This window comes from Desmodus rotundus, chromosome 12 (genome assembly GCF_022682495.2).
Source record: "Desmodus rotundus isolate HL8 chromosome 12, HLdesRot8A.1, whole genome shotgun sequence".
In the NCBI taxonomy this organism is placed as follows: Eukaryota; Metazoa; Chordata; class Mammalia; order Chiroptera; family Phyllostomidae; genus Desmodus; species Desmodus rotundus.
The window spans coordinates 14302505-14328365 of NC_071398.1; the positions used below are offsets into that span (position 1 = coordinate 14302505).

The following is a 25861-nucleotide window of genomic DNA, read 5'->3' on the forward strand; positions in this document are numbered from 1 at the left end:
ACATTAGCTTAAAAAAAAATAGGGGTGGGTGGGATGAGGGAAAAGTGGTGGTGAGAAAATGGAGACAACTGTATTCAGACATTAATTTTTTTTAAAGTACAAAAAAATTAACATGCTTAAAGTGTAATAATCAGAAACACGATGCATCTCTAATACAAGGAATCTGATTTTCTCGAGCACACTTTACTGTTCTCATTATGGTGGAGGTGCCCTGCAATTCCTCTATGAACCCTCAGGGCTTCTAAACTGATTAAGTGACAATCACTTAGCCTAATTCAGACAATCACAAATTTGTCCGCGAGGCAAGAAAACAGGCTGGACAACTCACAAACCCCACTGCACTTGACCCACAGCGTGGAACTCCATATACCTCAAAATGGCTTTCAGACGTTTTTTCTTTAACAGAGCTGCTGATAATTCAAGTGCGAAAGGTACGCATTTTCAGCTACAGGAGAGATACCCCACATGATTAGCAGATAATTCAATGTACCCCCTGTGGGAGGATTTATCATAAAGAAAGTCACCAAAAATTTTAAGCAGTCTAGATTTGTGTTTATTGAAGCCAGTAATTAGAGACATCTTCTTTTCAGCACTAGAAAGCGAGGTTCCACACGACTGCGTACTGCATCTGGATGGAGCCACAGCCCTGGACTAAGGCTGGTCGGGGAATAATCTGCAGTCCTTATTTTAAGTTAAAAACACCCATAAACCCAGTATGGAGACAACGGTGAACTTTCACTTACAGCTTCAACATTGTTAAGGTCATGATGTACAGAGCAGTCACTTCCACCTTGGAAAAACTAATGAAATGCAACATCTTCAATTTAAATACTGATTTTAAAATGCCAATCAAAAAAAGTGCAAACAAAATTAAAAAATTCTAGCAGCATACCCGTTGAATTTTTAGGAAAGTCCAATTCATGGCCTTAATACAGTCACATCTTCAAAACTGGGCTTCTATCTTAGATTTTTCTATTTCAAAGACAAACAGCAGATGTAACTGTATAATGTCTACAGTCATAAAATTGTCTTTAACAGTCTACCACACAAGTGTATTCTGCAAATAAACTGAATTTTACTTTAAAAAGTAAAGGCTGTTTATTGTTTGGCCTTTGGTTCCAATGTTTGAAAACTCCAAAATAACAATAACAAAAACCTCCCCTCCTCCCACCGCCCACGAAGAACCCTGTAGCTCCCCAAAGTTGGTAGACTTTGGCAACCACTGAGCACGTGACACTATGCATCAGTTTCTTCTGATACTAGGAGCATCCACTTGTAATGAGAAACTAAAAGTGATCTCCAGAAAACCTTCCTTCACACGACAAGTGTCTCAGCATTTCATCGGTTTTAGTACATTTTACATTGACACAAAAGTGCTTATCAGATTACATGATAAAAAAATAAACAAAAACTAAAATTATGCATTGAAATTTTAAATCACACTATATCCCTCTTAGGCATCGCCTTTCCAAGAATTCTTTCCTGTTTCCGAGGTCACTCACTTTGTGCCCCATCCGCCAGCGGCTACAGAGGAACCGAGTGACCCCGCCACTAGTGTGGTCACAGGCTGTTTGGCATCTCTTGGTCACTACACCACGACTATCACTCCACAGTCAGTTTACTGTCGTTACCTGGACAATACGGTAATTGGAAGCCACAATATATTTTTTTTAAAAAATAACTAAATTTAAAAAGGGGGGAAAAGTATATTTTCAACAAAAAACTGGCACAAGAAACATGTTTGTATGTTTGTCAGAAAGGCAAGTAAATACTCAGCTTTCTCCTTAACAGTGTTCAGACCTTTACAAAAACCAACCCACGACAGTTTCCGAGCCTCGTTATACGACACAGGATACCAGGTTAGCACATCACTCCGTTAGTGGTCAGTCAAGTCCTGCACGCCACAGCCATGACATCAGGGGGCTACGCTCAGACACAGCACAATAAACATTCATGTAAAAAAGTAAACTCCACGTAAGTCAACTGTGGCTCTTCCCTCGGTCTAACAACAAATGTTTCATACATTAAATTAATGGTAGTGTTTGCATTTGAAAGTTCTTTATCATGTATAAAATTAAAAGTGCCATTTCAAATCCACAGAAAGCATTTCCAGAACGGTGGTTGTCACATGACAATGTGCATAAATTTGCCCTAAATGGAGACACCTGAAACTCTTATTTCCATAAGAAAAAAATGCTACATTTTATGAAAAACACAAAACAAGAGCATTGTATCATTTCCATTTTCAATATAAACATTCGCCTATTTGTCCACCTGCAGCACTGATCAGACCGGGAGCCGGGGCAGGGCCCTTCCGCGTCAGTGGAGCGCCACCGCGATGGTTTCCACGGGCCGCCAGGCAGGGACGCGTGCAAGCCAGTCAGTCAGCGTGCAGGTGCACTAAAAACCTCCCTCAAACTCTCGAACTTCCTGCAGCGCACTGCATTACAGTAAAGTGAGAGGTTGGTCACCCATTCCCTACTTGTAGGCCAGCCTGCGGTAGTAAAAAAAAGGTTTTTTTAAAAAAAACAAAGCAGGAGTTACTTAGAAAACACAATTCGAAGTGCACTGCTTTCGTAACTGCTGACTTGAAACACACCCCGCAGCGACCATCTGCCCCACAGTGCACGTGTGGAGCCCACGAGGACGTGGCCTCGGCCACGCACGTGAGTCCTGAGCAGCTGCCATCTTCCTCACCCCTGTATCAGCTCCACCTGACTCAGGCACCCCCACACCTTTCGTAAGTTAAAGATGCATTCAGAACAAGTCTGATTCCCATTCTGCTTAGTGTTTAGTTGGAAATGCATCTCATAGTAAGTCTTAAAATGACTATTCAAAGTCTACTGAACACACTGTACTCACTAACACTGCTCATTTCCTTCTTCCTTCACCTCCTTCAACGTTCAGCTTCCCCACCGCCACTTCTCTCAATTCCTCCTTTTAGCCGTTCTTGTTTCCTGACCTTCTGCTACTGAATCTGCTTCCCAAGAACAAGTGAATTTGCTAGCACGCACCTGGTCAGACTAACCATCATCTGACCGATGACTTTCCGGTCTCATTTGCTCCACCCTGAAAGAAAGTGGGCCCTCTTTCTCTCCACCTACCTCCCCCTCCACACGAAGCCCCAGCTGCACTCGCTTCCCACGAGAGCACCACATGCCTGAGAGTCCAAGGTTATCCTTAACAAAGGGATCTGACCCATAACCTCCATAAATGTGCAATTCACACTCGGACAAGCCAATGAAGTATTTTTTTTTAAAGTTCATCTCCCCTGCCCCCCAAAACTGATAGCATGTGCCATATCAGAAAAATCCTGGTCTTAGCAGATCAATATACATAGTTATTTGGTCATTTTACATATGCACTTTTAAGGAGGATCAGGCTTCATTTTCTGTTGATGAGTTTGTTACCATGGCGTCTGGTTTTCGAGTCATTCTATCCAGTTCTTCCTGAACATTTGTCAACACAGTCTTTTGTCCTTTAAAAAAGAAAAAAAGCAGCAGTGATGGGAGACATGAAGAGAATTTTTAAAAAGAAACATTTAAAACTATATGGACTTCTATAATCATTCGTGGTGACAATAACCTCAATCTCAGTAAGAACGAGAAAAGCCTTACTTCATTGCAATGATAATGAGACATTCCCCCATTTCCTACCAGGGAATACCAGCTCACAGTCAGGGCCATCAGACCAAACTCTGAGTCTCTAAGAACTCAGAATTCTGAGTCTCTAAGAACCCCTGCAGGCCTGGGCCGACCTGAGGATGAAGTGATTTCCCCAAGGCCTTCTTTGAGATGAACACACCAATTAGGGAAAACACTGCACTAACACTTCTTATAGCCAATGGAAAATTAAAAGCCAACAACTTTTAAAATGGCCTCAAGCTTCCAGGGAAAATGTGTAATTCCCAAGGATCTTGATTACTTGTTTCAGAGCCCTCTAAAACACAGACTTGCCCTAATGGCCCCTCTGGAAGGACAGATGGAGAGAGGTGTCAGTTGGGAGTGGGGGGGGAGCTTCATGGAGGAAATGAGACAGTGAGTGTTCAGACTCCAGCTCACAGCAAGACTGGGGGCAGGCACTACACAAAAATCCTTATAAAACATCACGAGAAACTAAGTAAGTAAAATGTCAATGGTACACTCTAGACCATGATCTCCAATGGATAGAGCTTCTACACCAGGGCACAGGTATGGTTTAGGACCGACCTCAACTTACCCAACCGTAAGTTCCAGAGAACGTGATTGTACAGAAAGCTCACCCTAAATGTGCCCAGGAAACCTGCACAGTAATAAGGTAATTCCACTATAAAGTATACTAATAGTACAAAGCAGAGCAGTGCTTCCTTGCTTGGCTGTTCAGAAAACCAAGGGTCTGTCTGCAGCCTCTCAGGTGAAAGCAGACTCTGTCCACCTCCCCACCTTCCAGCACCCCTCCACCAGAAGGGTCTTAAGTCCCCAAGGGTCCTTCAGTACCTGACTTCTTGGCTGTGCTCTGCACCCCACCAGCACCAGGACTTCCAGGAGAACCTGTTTTTTTACTCAACAGACTGTTGAAGAAGCTGGCCAACACCCCTTCACTTGCTGCATTATCTAAGGAAACATTAGGGGAAAAAAACATCACACAAACTGGATAAATCAATTAAACAAAAGCATGGGAATTATCCATCGGTAGCTATCATCTTCCTAGGATACTGAGCACATTCATTTACTAGGATGCATTACATATCGCCACTGCTGAGGCCCGTCAGAGGTTAGCGTCATCACTGTGGATACCTGTTTAGATTCCCCACCTGTTTGGGGGCACAACAGATAACCTGTGCTCCACATCATCTCCCTGTCTACAAGGCAGTGTTTTCAAAGTTTCATAATCTCACAACGCTCCAAAGCTGATGTGAAAAGCTCTTATTCAGAATAAGAGACAGCCATCAAACATGCAAGAATAAAATAAAATTTTGTGTTGAAGGTCTTATTGCAGCCAACATCCTGGGGTATTACTAAGTCAGTGGGAAAAGAGATATTTCAACTAATAAGTAATTGAGCTTCATAAGAGAAATGAAGAGGGGGAAGGTCCCACAACTTATAAATGGTAATAATATAAACATAATGAGAAACAAAACTAAAGACTCAAAACGTGCATCTTTAGTGTGACTTCTTACGCTGTATTCCTCTCCAAAGGAATCTGCACTGCCCAACCAAGGTCTTACAGAAAGCCAGGTGCAAGGGCTACCGATTTCAACAAAGAAACAGGTCTTGGCCTCTGCCAACCCTGAGCCCCTCCTGAGAGAGGCATGTGGAAAGCAGCCCTTCTTGGGAAGGAAAACAGCCCAGGCACCATGAGTCTCTACCTTCCAAACCCAGCCATGCAGCCCCTGCAGAGCTCAGGCCTAGGACTGAATGACTCTCCACAGAGACAAGATACATACTTTTGATGTTTGGATCCGGCTTCTTCACTGATGTGCCTGGGGAGGTGCTGGGCACGCTAGCTGGCCCTCCCCGGCCCTGAGTTCTTGGAGAGCCAGAGGGTCCTCTCGCAGGGGATTCCTAAGTCCAAAACCAGTCCGAGTCACACACAGGCATAAAAATAACAGAAAACACATATTCCAAAAATGAAACCATGAGTGTTTTTCATAGTCTAGGGAGAAGAATGGGAGAACTGGGAGTTTGCTCACAGCTCAGTCCCTTTACTAGACCTGGTTCTCCTGAGAGAAGAGGTATCAAGATAACAAAGCTTATTCACTCGAATCCCCAGAGCAGTATTCCTTCCTCAGGTATGTTCCAAGTTCCTACTACATTCCTGGCCCTGGGCCTTTGGGGGACCATGTTCCCTTCGAAAATATAAAAGCCCACTCAAGCTTTCACAAATAATGGTATAAAGTTTGAAGACTTCCACAACAATGGGTCTTGACCCTCTGTTTAAGGTACTCACGGAGGCTCTCGTGGGTGTGGCTGGCTGCTTGGCAAGGAGTGACTGCAAAGAGAGGGACACACTGGCCATTAACCAAAGCCTGCAGAGTGCACTGAAGGTCTGGAGAAACACTTCCAAGTATTCCACTAGAGGGCACCATTAACAACCACCAAGTCTTAGGTTTTACACTCCACATACAAAAAATTTAAATTGAGCAGTTTTGGTACAGGGTGAAAAAATACACTCCAAGTTACCAGTTTTGAAGCTAAGGAAGCAAGGAGAGCACAGAAGGGAGGGAGAGCTGGTGAAAGAACTGTTAACACCCCCCTGCTGACCTGCCTGCACCATCAAGCGGACTCATGACATGTTTAAGGGTCCAAGTGAAACAGAAAGGTGAGAGTCTGCACCCTTCACCGTCGGCTCGGGGAAGTTACTTTCCTCACCTACAGAATGGGTCTATCCGCTCACCTGCCGTCACGCGCGAGGCTGTGCAGAGCTTTGTGAAATAACGGAAGCGCGGTCAGGGAACTTGGTAAACTGTCAACACGGGAAGTACTATGCCAGAAAACCTACGTTTCCACACAGAAAGGGTACTTAAAAAGATAACTAAGCCAATCACTGTAGCAGAATCTGCAAGGCAGGCAAGGGATGCCCTGAGGCAGATGGTCTAACCCCTACCCTATACCAACTGTAAAAATGGAAGAAAGCAAGGAGACCTGTTCGCAACTCCTTCAGCAAGCTCTCTGATACCCGCTACCTCACCCCAGGGAACTGGCCATTTCACTCACGAGAGGGCCTTTGCTCTGGCCTCACCGGTCCTCCTACCTGTTGCTTCATTAGGAACACCTGCTCATCCTCCGCTGACAACTCTTTGTCGTGGACCAGCTGTGAAGGGGAGAGACACACTCACTGTGGTCACAGGTCAAGAAACCTGGACTACTGTCAAAATTTACGCTGAAAGGAGAATCTTGGGCTAGGGTCTCCCCATGGGCCTGGGGAGAGTCACTGCTGGGACTGCAGAGTTATGCTTTCCTGGCCTAACAAAGGCCCCATGCAGAGACCGGCTTCGGCATGTGGCAGACTGGCACTTCTTGTTAAGTCTGACAGGCTCTAAACACCTCCCAGTTCAGAGTCTGCAAGAGCTCACAGGAGCAATGGGGTTAACTAACAGTAGTCCAGAGGTGGCACTGGCACTGTCAGGACTTAATGAGAAACTTCAACACCACTCCATGTGGACACTCCATCACTGGTGTCCCACCACCCAAATCCATTTGCGTAACACCAGACTTCATCTAAAGACTTTTTTAAGTTGATTTTAGAGACTGAGGAACGGGAGGGAGGGAGGAGTAAAGGAAGGAAGAGGGAAGGGAGGGAGAGAGAGAGAAAACACCGATTTTGCTGTTCCGCTATAAAGACTTTTTTTTTAAGGCCCTTGGAGCCCTGGCCAGTGTGGCTCAGTTGGTTGGGCATCGCCCTGAAAACCAAAAGGTCGTGGGTTTGATTCTCAGTCAGGGCACATGCTTGGGTTGCAGGTTCAATCCCTGGTCAGAGTGCATGCAGTAAGCAACCAATCGTTTCTCTCACATCGATGTTTCTCTCCCTCTCTTTCCCTCTCTCTAGAATCAATAAAAGAAATTAAAAAAATAAAATACAGGTCCTTGGATTACTCCCACCCCTAAGATGGTTCAATGTATAGGGCCTGATTCTTTACAAGTTTCTTTTCCCATTAAAAAAGAAAACCACCTACAACTCTTAAAGTCACTGATTTGGGTACCTTTCTCACAGGAGGTTTTGTGATAAAGTCTTCATATACATCTTCTGGCTTTACAGTTGTGAAATTTTCATGTAAAATAGCTATCTTCTTTTCATTGTCCCAGCCAGCAGGTCTAAAGGCGGAGAGAAAGGGATCAACTTGTTTTTCCTGTGACTTCCTTACAGCATACAGAGCACGTTCTGGGTCACACAGGACTCCTGGGTGTTTCTACACCACAAGATTTTGTCTGTAGTTGCTGGGGTTGGCTTGTAACTTTCAGTACACAAACCAAAATTTACTGCGGGTATAACCCATCAGATCAACACTGCAGGTCCTGCTCCATATTGAGCTCATGAGGTCCAAGGCCTAAGGAGCCACAACAGGATCTGACCACACATGCTGACCCACAGCAATTCCCACAACTCCCCCCAAGAAGAGACGGACACAATGGGCCCCTCTTCCAACAGAGCGGAGAATACAGAGACCAGCAGAGAGGGCAGAGCTCAGGGCGGGAGTGTTTCCCTTCGGCACGCAGAGACCCTCCTGGGAGCTGTTTCTCTTCTTTCTAAGAACAGTTTCTATGGATTGGCTCAGTAATTTTACTGGTTTGGGAAGACCTACCCTGGAGCCAAGGGGGTCTACCAGGACATGCACTGTTCTGGCCCCAAACCAGAGGGACACAGAGTCCTTGAGGCTCCCACATGGGTGCTGTCCAGCTTGACATCACAGGGCAAGATGGCACCCAGGCTGCACTGAGCTAAGCCACAGCCCACCAGACTTTCCTAAAGGAGCAATTGTAAAATGCCCTACACGGCAAACTGTTGAATTCTACAGATTCTAAAAGATGGTGATTGATTGTTCTCACAGGCCTTCATTTTCCGTCCAATTCCTGCTCCAATAATAGCTCTGAAACTAAGAGGGTGCTCAGCCAAGGCTCTCCACCCAAATCACTTTGGATGTCACCAGCTCCCAGGTAGGCAACTACCTACAGGGGTCAAAAGAGCAAAGGGACAGGTGCGATCAAGATACCACCACGACCCATGCAGCCTTCAGAAGAGGCAAGATACCTCTCCACTACAGTCCAGCCCCAATCCCAGCTAGCCTCCCTGCTCCTCCTGCCCCCGGGGGCACATGTGACCTGGGCACTGGCTGACTCCAAAAACATACTGCTGTCTGCGCTTGTGTCTTTGATGCCTACCTGACTGCTCTAGAAGATTCTCTGGAATCTGTCCAAGCCTCTAGGTTTACTGCCTGCAAGCAGCCCAAGTGAGGCTCTCCCTGAACATTTAGGAGGGCACCTTCAGTCTTCTCAGACTGCCCAATCCTTCTGGCCTGCCAGGCCCACACCACTCCTCCTTCCAGCATCACCCCCTCTGCTTTCCCTGCTGCACATCCTCTGCCACCCACTATGGCCCTACCTCTTGCTGGCTGTGTGTGTGTCTCTACAGTGCCATGGTGCCTCTCATTCATTTGTGTCCTCAGCATAGAACCCGGGCACCTAGGAGGTGCTCAGTATTTGCTGAATGAATTACAATTCTTTTTTAGGTCAAGAGGATACCTAAGCCTAAAAACATTGATCTACTGGCATAAGTCCTTTCAGAGACCGCAGCTTCAGCACTTATTTATGAATCCACAGCCCTTATAATTCTCCATTGAGAGAAAGACACAAACTCAGGCAACAAGTATCCAAGTCCCTGCCCAGGTGCTCCCAACATGGGAAACGCCACAACACAATAAGCAGGCAGTATAGTCAAAGCCCATGCTCATAGGGATGCCTGCTGATGGGCAGAGAAACCAGATGCTTCAACAGAAACCTCCAGGATCCCTCAAACACTAATACCCTCTCCTTCAACTCCCTCCCCTAGCCAGGCTTTTACCAGAGTAGAAAATAAGTGGCAAAAATGGCTGGATTAAGTTTTGGCAAATTGGTCTCAATGAAGAAAGGCAGCACCCCTGATCTCACAGTATCCTCAGACTGGAGGCAGAATGGCAAGTAATCTGGAAAGAAGCGGAGGGAAATCTGGGTGTACCCGTCACCTATGAGGTGCAAGCACTCTGCCGCAAGGCAGCAGAAACCTGCCTGCGTAAGAGGGAAGGCACCTTATACTTGGAAGGATAAAATATAAAGAGCCAAGGTACTATGAAGAAAAGAGTTTGAAAACTCACATAAAAACTGCATCCTTTTCCACAACTAAGGCAGGTGTGGTAAAGTGGAAACCATACATTTTATGAACAATGTACTTATACAATAAGTCGAGGTTTTTCTCTTCCTTCACTGATGTGTAAATCAAGGCAGCTCCATCTAATCAATCTGCTTAAGGAAAACCAATTCACTGCAGGAGACAAAAGCAAACAGACACAAGCACAATTCTTACAGTACTACTCATAGGTTGATCAGTTTTTGATTAATACATGATCAATAGGAAAGTGTAAAAATTGTTTTATTTTTTTAAAAAAAACTTTATTAATTTAAGAGAGAGAGGGAGAGAAACACTGATTCGCTGCTCCACTCATCCATGCATTCACTTGGTTGTTTCCTGCATGTGCCCTGACTGGGGAACGAACCCGCAACCCTGGCGCGTCAGGACAGTGCTCCAACCAACTGAGCCACCTGGCCAGGGCAAATTTTAAAAACTAAAACGACAATAGTAGCAGACAAACCAGGTCAAAAGCATAAAGCATGTTGACACTAGCAGGCTGCACAGGTCGTATTTTAACATGCACAATTGTCTTCTGACCTACCCAATTGCTTCCCAGCAGTCACGCTAATGGCTCTGAGGCTAGCCCAGGAAAACACCCTTAGCATATCCAAGGTACACAGATTCTATCCCAGGCAGACACTCACATGTGGTTAAGTTTATCATTAAGCATACCTTTTGAGAGGGGTACCTGTATGTACCAGTAACTTCCACTGAGCCGGACAAGCTAAAGGGGCCAAAGGAAGTGATGAAAAGATCCCTCACTCCCCCCACCCAGGGTGTGGGACTATGGCACCAACTGCCATTAAATTTTTACAGAAATAAGACTCAAAGAGCAAACTACTGACACAGCATCTTTCTCATAGCACAAAACACTTGTAGCATCTAAAACAACATCGTGTTAGGTAATTAACCTTTTCTGGAAAAAAAAAAAGCAGAGATTTCTAAGATATGAAAGTAACTTGGTAATAAAATTGTTATATATCAGCCTTCTTAAATATAAAAGCTGATCAAATGTACAGCATTAAAAATAAAAGTAATCAAATATAGGCACAAATTAAAAAGTCTCAAATTCCAACATAGTAAAATACAAAACTAGTAAAAAAATGTATACAGTATCTCCCTGGCAGAAGACTATTCTGGATTCAGGAAGTACCATATCTCTTTGAAGATGCCCCATTTGGAGGGAAGCCTGGATTAACACACAGAGAAGGAAGCCTGGGCCTCCCAGCCCCAAAACAGCATCCCAAGGATACACTGGAGGCAGAACCTCCGTAGATGCGACTGGATGAAGTCAAAATGCTCATCCCTGTAATCGTGCTCCTTCTCCAGGACACTCACAGCGTCACACTGCAGGGAAGACAGAGAGACAGGAGTTAGCTTTCTGCATCTCTGCCGGCTGCAGATGTGAACAGTGTCTTCTTCAGGATTGGAGTATCATAGTTCCAAAAAAGAAAGCCACAGGCAAAGGTCCAAGCACTGATTAAACAGACAAGAGTGAAAAGCAACTGGACATTTTTCTCTTTCATCCTGGGCCCCAGTTTCCCTATCTCTGATGTGGGAATATAATAGCCCTGATCGCCTCACAGTTGTTTTAAGAATCACACCAGGCTGCATCAGCAAACAGGCCCCCTGGACCCAGCTGTGCACTGCACACTCCACAGGGCTCCATTCTCACAGAATGTGATGCAAATGGCACCCCCTGTAGTTGGCAACACAGTGGCTCTGAGTGGGAATAGAGCACTTTTGAAACCCAAAATGTTTTTAAAGCCACTTCTTTTTATTTTGTGAAAGACACAACTTTGTTTCTGTATGGCTGAACTTAATTTCTATTCCCACTTCATCATTCTATAGGGTAAACGAATCTCAAATCTCGAGTTCCCTTCCTTCTTTCCCTGGGGTTATGTTCCTTTCTGAAAATCATCTCAAGTCCAACAGACTTGAGAGACCAAAGCCTGAAAGAATTCTGGTCATCCACGTTATTTTTTCATCATTAGTTTGGGCCAGATGAACTGGTTTCCACAGCCTTACGAAAATTGTTTTTAGTTCTGAGTTTGAATCAGTAGAGTCGACAGTGCTTCCTGGAGATTAACAGAGGCTATGAACAAACTGAGTGATGTCATATTTCAATGTTGAAATGACAGTATTTTCTATGCTGACATGTTCAATGTACCTTCATGAATTCCAGACTAGCCCAACTCGCCCTTGGGGAAGACACCTCATTAAAGCTTCCCAAAGATTCTTCCAGCTGGCGACTGCTCACTGGCAGACCCGGCCGAGCCGCAGCTCCCTGGCACACACCTTTGCGCACACCACCAGCACAGGGATCCCCAGGTTATGGGTCAGCACGCTGTCTCCGAGAGGCAGGGCCACATTTTCTTCGTCAGGACCCGAGGTCAGAGGCCCTCTTCTCTGTGGGGAACCTTGACAACCTTCTTCAGGTTCAATATAGTCTTGAAAATCTTTCACAACTACCGGTGAAAAAGGAAAAGAAAATTACACCCCCATAAAAACAAATGCCAGCTTTAGAAAACTGAAAAAGACAGGAACAAGCACAAATCACAAAGACCTGTGACAAACTCCCTAACTGCACCCTACTACAACATTAGGAATTTGGGGATGATGATGCAAAATACCAATTCTGACATATTCATTCTGAGCATTATAATTTCAGAGCGGCAAAAACATTCCCCTGGACATCTTCAATTGTATCCAACTCTTAAACAGCTTTTTAAAAACTTCTAAGGCTTCAACAGTTCAACAAGAAAAGCCACTTTTCTTGTATATGATCCATTTTCAAAATACCAGAACAGTTCAACTGTGTTACTTCAATAGAGAAAAGCGCTAGAAATAGCTTATACTTCTAAAACTCTTCAGAGTTCTCATTAGAAATAATAAAACCATCTGAATTCCACAATTCAGATGTTTCCATACAGCTGAGTAAGGCCCCACTGAGAAGCGAGGCTGGGCTTGCCCAGCACCATGAGCCTCTCTTCCTCATCCAGCTCCTGTGGACTCGGCTGCATCTTTAGGGGATCCTGAGTCAAATGCGCAGTGTTCAAGGACCTGTTCTTATCTAACGTGAGGGGTCAGTGGTACGACACCCACACAGTCACTACTTTGGCCTCGGGTACAATTTCACAGGAGGTCCTTCAAGCTGAGTGGTCCATGGCCTCAGTTAAGCCAAGTGAACACAAACCCCACAGACCCGCCGCCCCTTTTCACGGCTGTTTCAAGGCTTACATGTCAGGCCAGAGAACAAGCACATGATAGGTAAAGCTACTCCGAGCCAGAGGAGCAAACAGGCAGCTTTATCCTCCTGTGCCCAATAGGACTAAAGGGCCAAAACCCTGTTACTCTCAACCACAACATGTTCATTAAGAAAACGCAAAAGGCTGGAATAAAGAAAATCTGGAGAAAGATATACATACTCCTCTCTGCCCCACCCCCTACAGGTTTCAAACATTTTAAAACAATTGAGTTTTAATTTACCAAGATCCTAGGTTTCTATTATGTAAGCTTCTGGAATTATCTGGGAGCACACCATCTTTCACATAACAATACTGGGCACACAAAAACACCGACACTAAGGCCAGTAACATTTCATATCTACAACCTCTCCTTAATTAATACAGTTTCATTGTTAACATAAACAATAAACGATCTACTCAAGATCTGTACTGCATTTTGGACAAAAACAGGATTTTCTAATTAACTAATTAGCATGGTGTTAAAGGATCTTGAAGGAATCAAAGGTTCTCATATTTCTCTTTAAAAGCATTTTAACAAATCTTCAAATCAATGAAAACTACAATGGCTAACTATCTGGGTAATTCCTGTAACTGTCCACGAACACATCAAGCACCCAACTAGGGCTTTTCCAAGACGGTGAGCACGGCAGAGCCTGGCAAAGGTGAGCCGAGCAACGGCGCAGGGGGAGGCAAGGCAGCTCTGGAGGTCTGCCCCATGAACCTCTGTTACCCAGGGCGCGACACACAGCCGCCTGCACTCCACGTTGCCGCGATGTGAAACGGTCGGGCAGCCCTGGGTTGGACTACTCGTTCTCTAAAGGAACGGCTTCAGCACGGCTGTCCAACAGCAGTAGGAAATGCACACGTGCTTTTAATAACAGCATTTTAGAAAATAAGTTGGAAGCCAGAACAAATATTCCTAACAGAGGTTGGTGAAAAGGGAGGATAAAAACATAGTGAGGATTGTGTATTTGGGTAGTAAATGCGCCTCTCCCTTAGGGTACCCACACACCACAGTACTAACCATTTCTCTCTAGAGGGAGAGCTGGCCAGGATTTCACAGCAGGGGCCTCCACCCACCTGGGGCTTCCCTTTAGCATCAGATGGGGAGTGGATATGGGAAGGAGATCCCAGTGTGCTCTCCTCTAGCTGCTGCCCTCTTTTTCTTACCTTTCCTACCTACCTCACCTAACTGATCACCCTTTGGTCCCACAGTCCTACCACAGACAACACCTAATCTCTTTCTCTACTTGATACACAAGGGAAGCCCCTGGCATAAAGCAGAAAAGACAAGACTAACCTACACACAAGCACCATCTTCTGGCGGCTGGGAGGGTTGCTCTGCCCTCCCCCTCAGATGGATCCTGTAGCCAAACAGCTGCCACAGACTCAGGACCAACCAGGAACCTAATCCTGAAAGAGAGCGGCCGGCCATGGAACAGCTTTCCAAACTCAGCGGACTGGAGACTGGTGTGGGACTGGAAGCTAGGTTGGGTGACAGCCCTTCACTCCTTCAATACAATACCCGAAGTCCCATTAATCAGGAAAACGGGAGACCTCTGAGCAAAAGGATGACCAACTGCTTTATTAAAATGTAACCTAAAACCAGCAGTAACAAAGGAACTCCTCCAACACGTAACATCTCAGAGGAGGGGTGGTGAAAACAAGAGAGGTCCTCAGAAGTCATGAGGCACAGACAGGTTCCAGAAGTGCTAGCTGCCCTGCAGTGTCCTCTCTCCTCTCCTTCCACGTAACTGCACTGAGAACACATGGCCACACAGAACACATTTCCCCACCTCCTTAGAAAGACAGCTGGCGCACGCCCATCAGCCCTTCTTTCCTCTTCCTCTGCCCTGCTGTCTGGAACAGCGAGGTGAAGGCTAGGGCTCCAGTTGTCAAGAGGAAGAGAACCACACCCTAGACATGACAAAGCAGGAAGCCAGGTCCTTGGCCTGGCCTCCCAGAGCTGCTTTCCAGGCCCAAACTGCCTACCTCTCAATTTCATTTACAGGAGAGAGAAATAATCCGCAGGCTTGTTTAAGCCACTGTTATTTTGGGTTTTATGTCACAATGCAACTGAATCTAATCCTAAGTGGCAGGCATCAACGATTAAGACCACAAAATAAATTCAGCGTCATGGGAACACAAGCTCCCAAGGAGCAGGCATCTTGTCTGCTACACGCATCCCCAACACCTAGCACAGACCTGGTACAAGGCATACACCTTCCCTACTAGGAAGGAACAATATCCTTGGCTCAATCTCTCTTTTTTTCTATTTTAACAAATCTTTACAAGATTGTAACTCTAAACTGAAATCGCCAGTGCATTAACCCACTAACCTAGGGACGGTGCTAAATGTGCTCTTCAGCCTCAGATCTATTCTGAGAAGTTGTCTTTAGGACCTCCATTTCAGGGGGAAAGAGGCATTATGCAGAAAGGCCAGTGGCTGAAGAGAGCCGAGCTGAGCTGCATAACAATCACTGCAGCACACATGGGGGTGACCTGGGAAACACACGCACACAGCAAACTAGAGATCGGATGTAAAGCTCCCTGTTTATGCTAATGTGGGACAGGAGCAAGCAATGAAGTTATGACAGGAAGACACACAGCAGAGAAATTTCTTTGAAAAGCACATCAAAATTTCCAAACCCTTCTCCCAGTAACTGCGAAGATCCCATGTGCCATGCCCCAGAAGCTCTCATTAATTCACTAAAGGGAATGATGTCATTCTGTGGAAATAAGCCAAGCCAAGGCTGCCCTGGCCAAGACTGCTGCCGCTGCCACTGCCACCGCATCTCCAGCCCCTGCCCCTCCCATTTCCCTGGCAAGTGGACAGAAGCTGATGTAACTGTACAGAAGCAAGGGAAAAGAAAAACAAGCTTCTGAACCACATTAAGGGAAAAAAAAAAACACAAAACTTCCTTTAATTTGAAGTTCTTTGTTCTCAAAAAGACCTCAGTATCCTTAGTCTTAAAATAGCCTTTCATTTTAATGACAAAAAAAAAGACCTCCCTATTTAAATGAACTAAAATCTTACTTGCTGGATCCCAAAATAAACTAAGTTAGGAGTTGAAAGATTTGTCTTTTGTGGGGCTTCCTTTAAACCTGCCAATAAGAGGGTCCCTAGGGCCTCAGTGGGATCCCGCGCAACAGACTCAAGCTGCAGAGACCACAGGAAGTCTCCACACCCACTGATGCTAACTCAGCAGGCAGAGAGTAAAAGAAAAGCAGAAAGACTCACAGAACTGATCACATTTTGGGGGGAAATGGGAAACCCTTATTTTAAAAAAGAACAAAGAATATAATAAAAAAAAACTGACTCATTAATATTCTGCAACTGTAACGTGATATAAAAACTGCTTTGAATACTTGTAATACTTTTTGACTACTGAATTTATAGGAGTAACTCTGAAATAAATGGTGCGAACAAAAACACACATTCTGCAAGGGAAGCTTTGCGGCCTCTTGACACTGAAAAGCAAGGTAGTTGGAACCATCCAAAGAGACTACTGAATTTTCCCACTAAGAAAATCTTATTTTACTTACACTTCCGTTCCAGCTCCCTCATTTCTTCTGGTGGAATTTTCATTTTATCAATGTGCTCACGTAAAACACTCGCCCATTTCTGTAGAGATTCCATCACAGTCCAAGGCCTAGACATGTCTGCAACAAAAATAACCAGGGTCTCCGGCAAGGATTCAGCAGAAACTGCAAACTTCAGCAGGCCTTTGTGGTACAGGTCTCCATCCAGAATCCACACGTTACAGCGCGTGTGATCTGCGAAAAGAAGTGAGGCTAAGTCACTACCTGAAAGTGACCACCAGCACAGCTGAAAGAAGAGCCACATTGGAAAATACTTGAAGGTTTCAGCCAAAAAATGCCACACAGAACACAAACAGAAATCTTCCCAGAAAAGGGCGCACGTGCTCAGTGGACAGAAACCCTTGGTCAAGGAGCCTGGTGAACTGTAAACTATAAACTTTTCCTTTTTTTGATGATTTTATTTATTTATTTTTTAGAGAGAGCGTGGAATGGAGGGAGAAAGAAAAGGAGAGAAACATCAATTGCTTGTCTCTCATATGCCCCCACCCGAATAGCTGGCCTGCAACCCAGGCACGTGCCCTGACCAGGAATCAAATCGGCAACCTTTTTTGGCTCTACAGGCGGGCACTCAATCCACTGAGCCACAACAGCCAGGCTAAACTTTAAACTCTTTAAAACTACCATAACATATTACGTCCACATGCAAAAAGATTCCAGCAATGTCTGGAGGGTAAAAAGTGAAGGACACTTTAGCTTTCAATGAGAATCAAAAGGTACTAATAAAAGCTACAATGTTCACTGGTCAACTGTTCCATAGCCTAAATAACCCATTTTCCTAAAACACCAGCAATCTGCGAGGCAGCAAGCAATGCCGAAGAGCCTGTGGTCACACACGTGTGTTTTGTGTCAGTCACACTAGGCAGTATGCTCGCACATTACGAAGGGTACCAAAGAGACAGGACACCTCTGTATTTACATGCCAAGATAAAATCATTACTTATGTAAATTGAGATGTCAATTACTGGATACCCGACGATTTAAGGAATTATTTTCTATATGATAACAATATTCTTAAAAATCCTTATCTTTTAGACATACATATGGAAGTATTTGCAGATATGATGATATGCCTGAAATGTGCTTCATAATAATCCAATGTGGAGTGAAGGGAGAAGAGGGTGAAAGGAATAGGCGAAACCAAATTCATCGGAACTAGTAACTGCTGAAGACAGATGACAGATACACTGGGTCATACTGCTCTCTCTATGCTGTCTGTAGTTTTTGTTTTCCATTAATAAAAAGTTAAAACCATTCACACAAATGTGCAAGTGCTGATATGTCATGAAACATGGTTCCAAAATCATAACTAAATGACCAAGCTATAGAAGATAATTCTCCAAATTAATGTATTTTTTATACTAATGTATTTTTTAAAAATTGTGGTCATTTTAAGGAAAAAAAATTTTTTGATAAAAGTGCTTTAAGAACTCCTACCATCAAAAAATGTCATTAAACTTATTCCCCAATAAATACCATCATTTACTTTAAAAATCTGTCTGCTGTTAGCTACTTATTTTGTATAATCAACATACTATAAAAAATTAATTTTCATAATTTTATTTCAACACTATCTACCTCTAGCTACACTTTCAAAGCTCTAATACGTTTTATTTTTTTAATTTTATTTTTCAATTACAGTTTACATTCAATTAATTTTGTATCAGTTTCAGGTGTATCACAACTCTAACACATTTTAGATAGTGGTTTTGGTTTGGTTCTGTGAATTCCTTCAAAAATACTGCTCTGTACCTAAAGCCCACAGATTTTAATGTCTGCCCCTTACCAGGCAGTTCCTTTTTCAGCTGCTTTTCCCATCGCCCATTACATGCAAGATCACACACACAACACGTGGCATGAAATGAATGCCCCAACCCTGAAGGCAGTGGTCCTTTGACACGTCATGACCCACCACAAACCAGGAACAAGCTGAAGACTATTTCCTCCACCTGGGTGACTGCCTGCAGAATGTGTATTTATAACCCAGTCACACCACATAATAAAAAAAAAAAAAGCTGCAGCGAAAAAGGAATAGTTAACCACAGGTTCAAAGAGGAACCTGCAAATAGGTGGCCTAGAAAAATCCCATAAATGCACAGACCATGAAGTTTTTAAGGAAACCTTAGAGAATCTGAAATAAAAGTTAACTGTACTTCAACTCAAAGGCACATAAATATGGTTAATATGATGTTTTGGCAGGAAATATGCTTATGCCATCTTGAAACACGAGACTACAGCATCACAGAGTACCTACAGCACATTTTTCAAAAGGGTACTACCGCCACCACTCTGTTGTAAGCACTCAGCTACATGTGACACATGCTACCTCTCATTCTGTCAACCTACAAAACACGTATCATTAACCAGTTCTAAAAACGAGGAAACTGAGTGCACAGTGGCTGTCAGTCACAATGAGCGACCACAGGAGTGGGGCTCCAAACCAGTTCTGCGTGGCTCCAGAGCCCAAGTGCTTTTCTCAATAACCATGCTGCTCCACAAAGACAGGAAGCGAAAGACTCAGACACATGGGACTGTCTTGGCCTGGCTCAGTGGCCCAAGTCCCAGCCCTACCCACACAGACTCCGGTTGGCCTAGACGGGCACCTGAGGGCCTCTGTCCTTTTTACACAGGGAGAACCCTCACCACCAGGCTACCTCTTCCCTTTCCTTCACATCCTTCTGGGAATTTTCAGCATGACAAAGGAAGCAGGGGAGGAGGAGCAGGAATAAAGTCCCTGGAGTTCTAAGGTGACCACTAAGTTACCATTAATACAGTCAAGTCTTCAGGCTTTAGCAGGCAATCCTTATACCCCTGCCCTCTTAATAATGACTCTTGAAGATCGAAGAACTATCATGCTGGGAAAGACCTGGGTCCAGCTTCTTTGCTTTAACAATAAGGAGATAGGGGACCAGAGGTGGTGGGATATAATCACCCTTATGTCACGATTCTAACTGTTTAAATGGGTAAGGAAAATATAAAAAAAGTAATTTAACAACTACATGTCTTCCATATACTGCATAACTTTCCCACAAATAAAAAGACCTAGTTATCAGTAATTACTTACTTTAGAGCCATTCAAGATCTAACATAAAACCTAAAAGTTTATAAAGGAGGCAACTGAGTAATGGTAACCAAAAACCATTACTCCAATCTAGCTCATAATTATACTTACAAGAAAGAATTGCAAACTTGTATCTAATTCTTGTAAGAGTGCTTACCCTGCACTATTAGTCATCCCGACTACCCTGTAGATAGAAACTATTCTATACACACTCTCGAGATGAGAAATTAAAAGAACATTATCATCTCTGAGCCTCTATTCCCTCCACTGGAAGAAACACAGGAAATGAGCATTTTTACACTGTCACAAAGAGACTCAGAAGAGTCTCCTGTGAATAGTCGTTGAGCTGTTTACACCTTGAACCACACCAATTTCAGAGTCTCCACTAGAACCAGGCAGAGTAACAGTGGTGCCCAGATCAGCCTGCCAAGCGTTTCTCCCACAGAAAAGTCCCCAGCTTTTAGGAACATCTTTCTTATTACCTTCATGTGCACCTGAAACTTTACCTTCAGTAACCCCTTTTAAGTGGGGGCTCCCCAGAGCAGCAGCTGACAGCTCCATTCCCTATTTTTGCTAACACACTCTAAAAAGGAAATTGAGTAAAGTCCTAGAAAGACATGCGCTTCATCTATTCCCTTAGATCACTTATTCTCTTAGAACTGTGGACCCTGAGAAAGAAGATACCTACACAGAAGGGCTCCTGTGGACTAACTGGGCTCAAAGGAAAAAACAAAACCAAACAAAACCAAATGAAACAGAGCCTAGCAGCCATTTCTAGACAGGGGCCTCTTGTGCAAACCACACTTCAAGGAGAAGCCTGCATTAAGCTGCCTGCCTCCTGCACTCAGCTGCCTTCCTGCGCTGTGTCTCTGTCATCCGAGCCATCCCCTATAGAGGAGTTCCTGGAATCCTATCTCAACCAAGAGGACCGAGACTTGCCCAGTCCAACAGGAGCTATGCAGCTACAACCCCATCAACACCTGCTCTGACCGACCAGGGACCAGGGACAGGGACTTCCGTCTACAGAAGTCAGCTCCTCTCTGGCATGAGACATCCACTTTCCCTTTCACGGAAGGCAGAAGACTGTTTTGCCCAGCTGAAGATGTGTCACTAGGGCAGAACTGAGCTGCCTAGCAGAGGAGAGGCCTCAACCCCAGGGCCTCCTTACAGCCAAGCACAGTCACGCTGCCGCATAACTGAGCTGTGCGCTATTAGGCTGTTCCACAGCCATGCTGCATCACAACTGAGCTGTTCTGTACTATGTAAAGTTTCCTTCCTCACCACTCCCCAAACTGGGGATTCCTGTTGGCACCGAATGGGCACCAGCCCACTGGCTGACAGAACCAAACAGAATCCGGAAAATGCCTCGGAGAGCTGCATTCAACCTCCCCCCGCCCCGGACCGACGCTTCACTCACCATCTCGGTCCTCGTCGTGAACGCTGAGGTAGAGATACTCCAGGCCTCTTCCTTTTTTGCCATGCTCCGCTCCTTGCAGTTTGGTCATGAGGGTTGTCTTACCAGAACCATCTTCACCTACAGATAACGGATGTGAGAAGACAAAGGGTACTGTCTGCTGGAGGCAAAGATGGGGAGTCTTGACACTCACACAAAGAACAACTAAGAATTTCCTGCAAAGCCCGCTGCCGCTGCCGAGGGCTCTCACCTGCACTCACAGACAAAGCAAGCTTTGCTGGAAGCGTGGATGGGGTGGGGAGGCGGCATAGAGGCAGCAAATTCCAAGACCTAAAAGGACACTCTACTGCAGCCGCCCTTACTTTACAAGGGAAGGACTAACACAGGTCCACAGGCCCTACCCACAACTCGTAAGATATGCATTTAGAAGTAAAAGGTGGAACTAGTTTCTCACAAAATAAACTTTTACCACAAGACAAGCAAGAAATCTTCAATATGTAATTAACCTTAAAACCCAAGAACTCTGAACTGAAAAAAGTCTGCCTCTGCCTCACAAAGATGAAGAGTGGAAGCTATCATTCACTTCTGATTTTAGTACATCTGTCATAAGCATCTCAAAACTAATGAAAATAATTACAAACCTACACAAAACTCTTAAGCATAATCCCAGTAATTATCAAGCACTTCCTCATCCCCAACCAACCACCACAACCCTCAAATAAGAAACCTTAAACATCAAGGTGACCCACCCGAGGAACGTCACTAGGCACCCCTGGAATTTAAGAACACGGATTACAGAACACGAGAGCCGAAAGGCATTCGCGATCAGGGTCTCCTTCCTCGCCCCAATGCCACCTTACCCAGGCCCTCCACATCCCACCTGGATGGGGCTGCACAGCAGGACCTGTCGGCCTGACTCCAGTACCTGCTCATTTTCCACCACCGGCCGCTCTGCAGCCGGAATTCCCTTTCTCCGACACAGATCCAGAACCTTGATTCCCGCTTCTTGAGGATCTCTAAGGGTCCCCTGTTACCCGGTGTGAGGGCCACTACCTAAAGACCACCGGCTCCACTCCCCGCAGTGATTCCCATGAGGACAGGGGATGGAGGTGAAACAAAAGGCCCGGGAGAATCATGGGTCTTCAGGAAAAAATCATCAACTCTTCAGCCTTCCACAATCTGCCCCAAGGAACTTCTGACAGCTTCCAACCCCGCACACCTTCTTGTTACCTGTGCCTTTCTGCAAGCACCAACCCTCTGTGCTCCTGAGTAGTAGCACTTACCCTTCAAACACCTGACCACAAAATGACCCTCTTTCAAAACAGCACCAAGCAGTGTGACGTCCCCACAATACTCTGCCCGTGCCTAGCTGGTACAGTACAGTGACCAACACATCTGTCCCTCCCTATAAGGAGATTCTTGTGTAGTGGCTGACGGGTGTCTGTGCGCCCAGCCTACAGGCCCCACTCAACAAATGGGCTTGCTGCGTGAAGGGACCCGTCAAACTCCCGCACGAGGAAACTGAAACCAGAGACGTTAAGGAACCTGACCCCAGGTAACCCAGCAATGAGGGCTGGAATAAGGGAGCCTTCGTAAAGGCTCCAAGGCCTCCTGTCCCTTTGCAGAGTCCCTACCACTGCTCACGAAGATGGAGGAGAGGCTGCTGTGCCAGCTCCCCACAGTCCCGACCCCAAATCACCTGGTTCCGCCGCTTCCTCCACCTGTCTCCTGCACTCACTCCCCTCTCCACGCCCACATTCGTTAACCTTCGCGGTTGTGAGCGCAGGGAGTCAGGGACATTTAAAGCAAGGCTAATGTTGCAGCCAAATGACTAAGGAATGCACCGACAACCCCATGTCAGCATCACTGGGCTCTCCGAAAGGACAACACCCCAACCTCAGACGTGGTGGACGTGGCCCCTGTCCGGCTGTCCAGCCTGGGTCTGCGGGCCACCGGGCGAGGCCAGCTGAGGACAGGCAGCAGGGGAGAGGAAAGCTGGGACCCGCGCGCCGGACGCCCGCCTCGCCACCCCGGCTCCCCGGGCAACGCCCCGACGCCAGCGCTCACCAAAAACCAAAATGTTCTTGCCGGACGGCAGCTTGGACCTGGCGCGGGTGGACACCTCGCTCAGGATCGAGGACCTGTGGGGACAACGGCAAAGCGGTCAGCCCCGGGGCCAGGCTGGACCCAACCGGCCCGGGATGACCCGCCGGTCCGTCCGACGGTCCAGCGCACCTCGGCCGGCTCCCCGCCCGGACGCGGCCTCCCCGGCCCGGCCCACACAGCCGGGCCGCCTCGCGGTCTCACCATAGGCTCTGGCCTTCCTCTTCCTCACTGGTCAGGTCGCCGGCGGCCGCTACCGCGGGGCCGTTAGGGCCCAGCAGCACCTTCTTCTCCACCCCCACCGGCGCCATCTTGCCAACTGCAGCCACAAAGAGGACCCACCCCCGGGCCCGCCGAGGACCCGCGAGGACCCCGGCCGGGACGCCCGCTGCCCGCCGCCCCACGCGCTGCGCCTCACGCCGCCCACCCTGCAGGGTCCGCGTCACCGGCCGCGCGCCTTCCGCAACACGATGTCCGCAGGTTCTCACAAGGTGGTGAGGCCGCCTTGCTGGTAGGAGGCGGGAGGGGTCAGGCGGCAGCCGGGGCAGCCAAGCGCGAGGAGGCGGTGGCGGGAGCCGCTGGGACGGGCGCGCTAGCGGCCTCTGCCGGCCGAGGGTCGCAGCGGCACCCCGCCCCGGGTCCTCCCGGTGCCTCCCGCTGCGGCTGCGCGGTCGGGGGGCGGAGGAAGCCAGACGCGAAAAGCTCACGTTTTGGAATGGGACTGACACTTAGAGCTATTCATCTAGCTCTTACTGTGTGCCAGAGTCACGTTATCTCCATGAATCGTAGCCGTCCTGTTTACAGATGAGGAATCTGAAGCTCATAAAGCTTAAGAAACCTGCCGAAGGACCCAATGCTAGAAGATAGGGTGCTAGTACTTAAAATCTTACTCACTGATCTTAACCAATTACATCACGAGTTTTGCCTAATCCTAGTCAAGCCCCGCATTATGAGATGGTCCTTAACATAGACCCCTGAATTCTCATAAATATCCCTTTCTCCCCCACCTTTTTCACTGACGCGATTAAGACTGTGAGATGGTGATGATCTTTGCCACAGTGACAATCCACTTAAGTTTATTAACAGGTTTTTAAAAATATTTTCAGGAAACCAGCTATTGACACCAGAAACCGGTGGCTTTAATTCCCTTTCTTAAGGGGAAAAGGGAAGAGATGTGAAAGAGGAATAGATAAGTGGTGAGAAAGAGGAACGAAGAGGATAATGGCAGAAAAAAAAAGAAACAGTACATTTTGCCAATCAAGCTAAAATTTAGGTGTGGCCATTACCTGAGGACTCTTGCTATAAAGTCTGTAGAAACAGGCTCACTTTACAAAGCATTTCTATATATCACAAGTGAGATATGGCAGAAAAGCAGCCACCCACATGGACTTCATAGGAGTAAGGCTCTGATCCTGGCTCTGTCAAATGGATTATAGGATCCAACAAATAGACATAGCATATTTTGCCATGTATAATGCGCTCCCACATATAGTGTGCACCCATGTTTTTGGCTCAGACTTTCAGGAAAAATATCTCTCATTTTAATTTTTTCATTCCATTATTTATTTATTTATCTTTAGAAACAAAAGCAATTATCGTATTTCAGGGCAATATTTTGCATACAGATATTGTTATTGCTTTCTAGAGTTACACTTTTAATGCATAAGCATAAATAAAATTTTTAAAAATTTATATAGATATGGAATTAGTACTACCCATGTATGACACACCACCTCATTTTTCTGTCAAAAATTTGGGCAAAAAAGTCTGCATTATACACAGCAAAATACGGTATCACCTACCAACCTGAATGTATGGTTCAACGGGGACAATGAGAGTGAATACTCATTGTTATACCTCTGGAAGTCTGGAAAGAGCAGGCAAAGTGTTCTAAGTCATAAAAGGGCAAGCATCGTGTGAATCTGCACAGGACAGAAGATGAAGTTGAAAACTACAGGCCAGTGAACTTCATTAGCCCGAGGTGAAATTATCTAGTATGACCAGTTGGAAAAGGAAAAGATAGCACCACATTTAGTTTCTTTTTTGCAGGAATAACAGGATACTGAATGTTGCAGATACAGCAAGTGCAGATTTCAACAGGGCATCTCACATTCTAGGTAAGAAAGTGAAAGGTAGGCAGGACTGAGGCTTGTTATAGACCAGGCCCAGAGGGGACTGATGATCAGGGACCACCAGAGGAGGCCACTAGGGACCTGCTCCAACCTCCCACCCTGGACCCACCAATTCATGGTGCCGTTAGTGTGACAGGATGAGAAGGCAGCAGGCCACCATAGAAGTTATGGATGACCTGAATCAGGATCATTATATTAACTATAATTTGAAAGTTGGTCATACAGAATGCCAAGAAGCATCATAGGTTAAGGTCCATAAAACCTCATCTGGCCTAGCAAAGAGGCTCATGCCCTAGTCTTCCAGTCAGGACACATTTCTTCCTAGACACAGTTTTTACACAAAGAGGTGTCCCAACGGTCAGTAACTAAGTTCATAAAGAGACATGACACTATTCTACTGAAGCATGAATTAGCTGAGGCTCATCAGCATAAAGGATAAAGG

General features: G+C 45.8%; 1 protein-coding gene across 1 annotated transcript; it reads right to left on the reverse strand.

Moving 5' to 3' along the window:
• Positions 1-530: 530 nt before the first annotated feature.
• On the reverse strand, positions 531-23742 carry DYNC1LI2 (dynein cytoplasmic 1 light intermediate chain 2). The gene is made up of 13 exons (XM_053915211.2): positions 23492-23742; positions 23252-23325; positions 21188-21304; positions 16656-16886; positions 12160-12329; positions 11115-11208; positions 9827-9962; positions 7682-7793; positions 6733-6792; positions 5929-5970; positions 5426-5543; positions 4476-4592; positions 531-3478 (listed from the first exon to the last, which is right to left on the reverse strand). The coding sequence occupies exons 1-13, from the start codon at positions 23596-23598 to the stop codon at positions 3378-3380; spliced, it is 1479 nt and encodes a 492-aa protein (XP_053771186.1). The 5' UTR covers positions 23599-23742; the 3' UTR covers positions 531-3377.
• Between the last annotated feature and the right edge of the window lie 2119 nt (positions 23743-25861).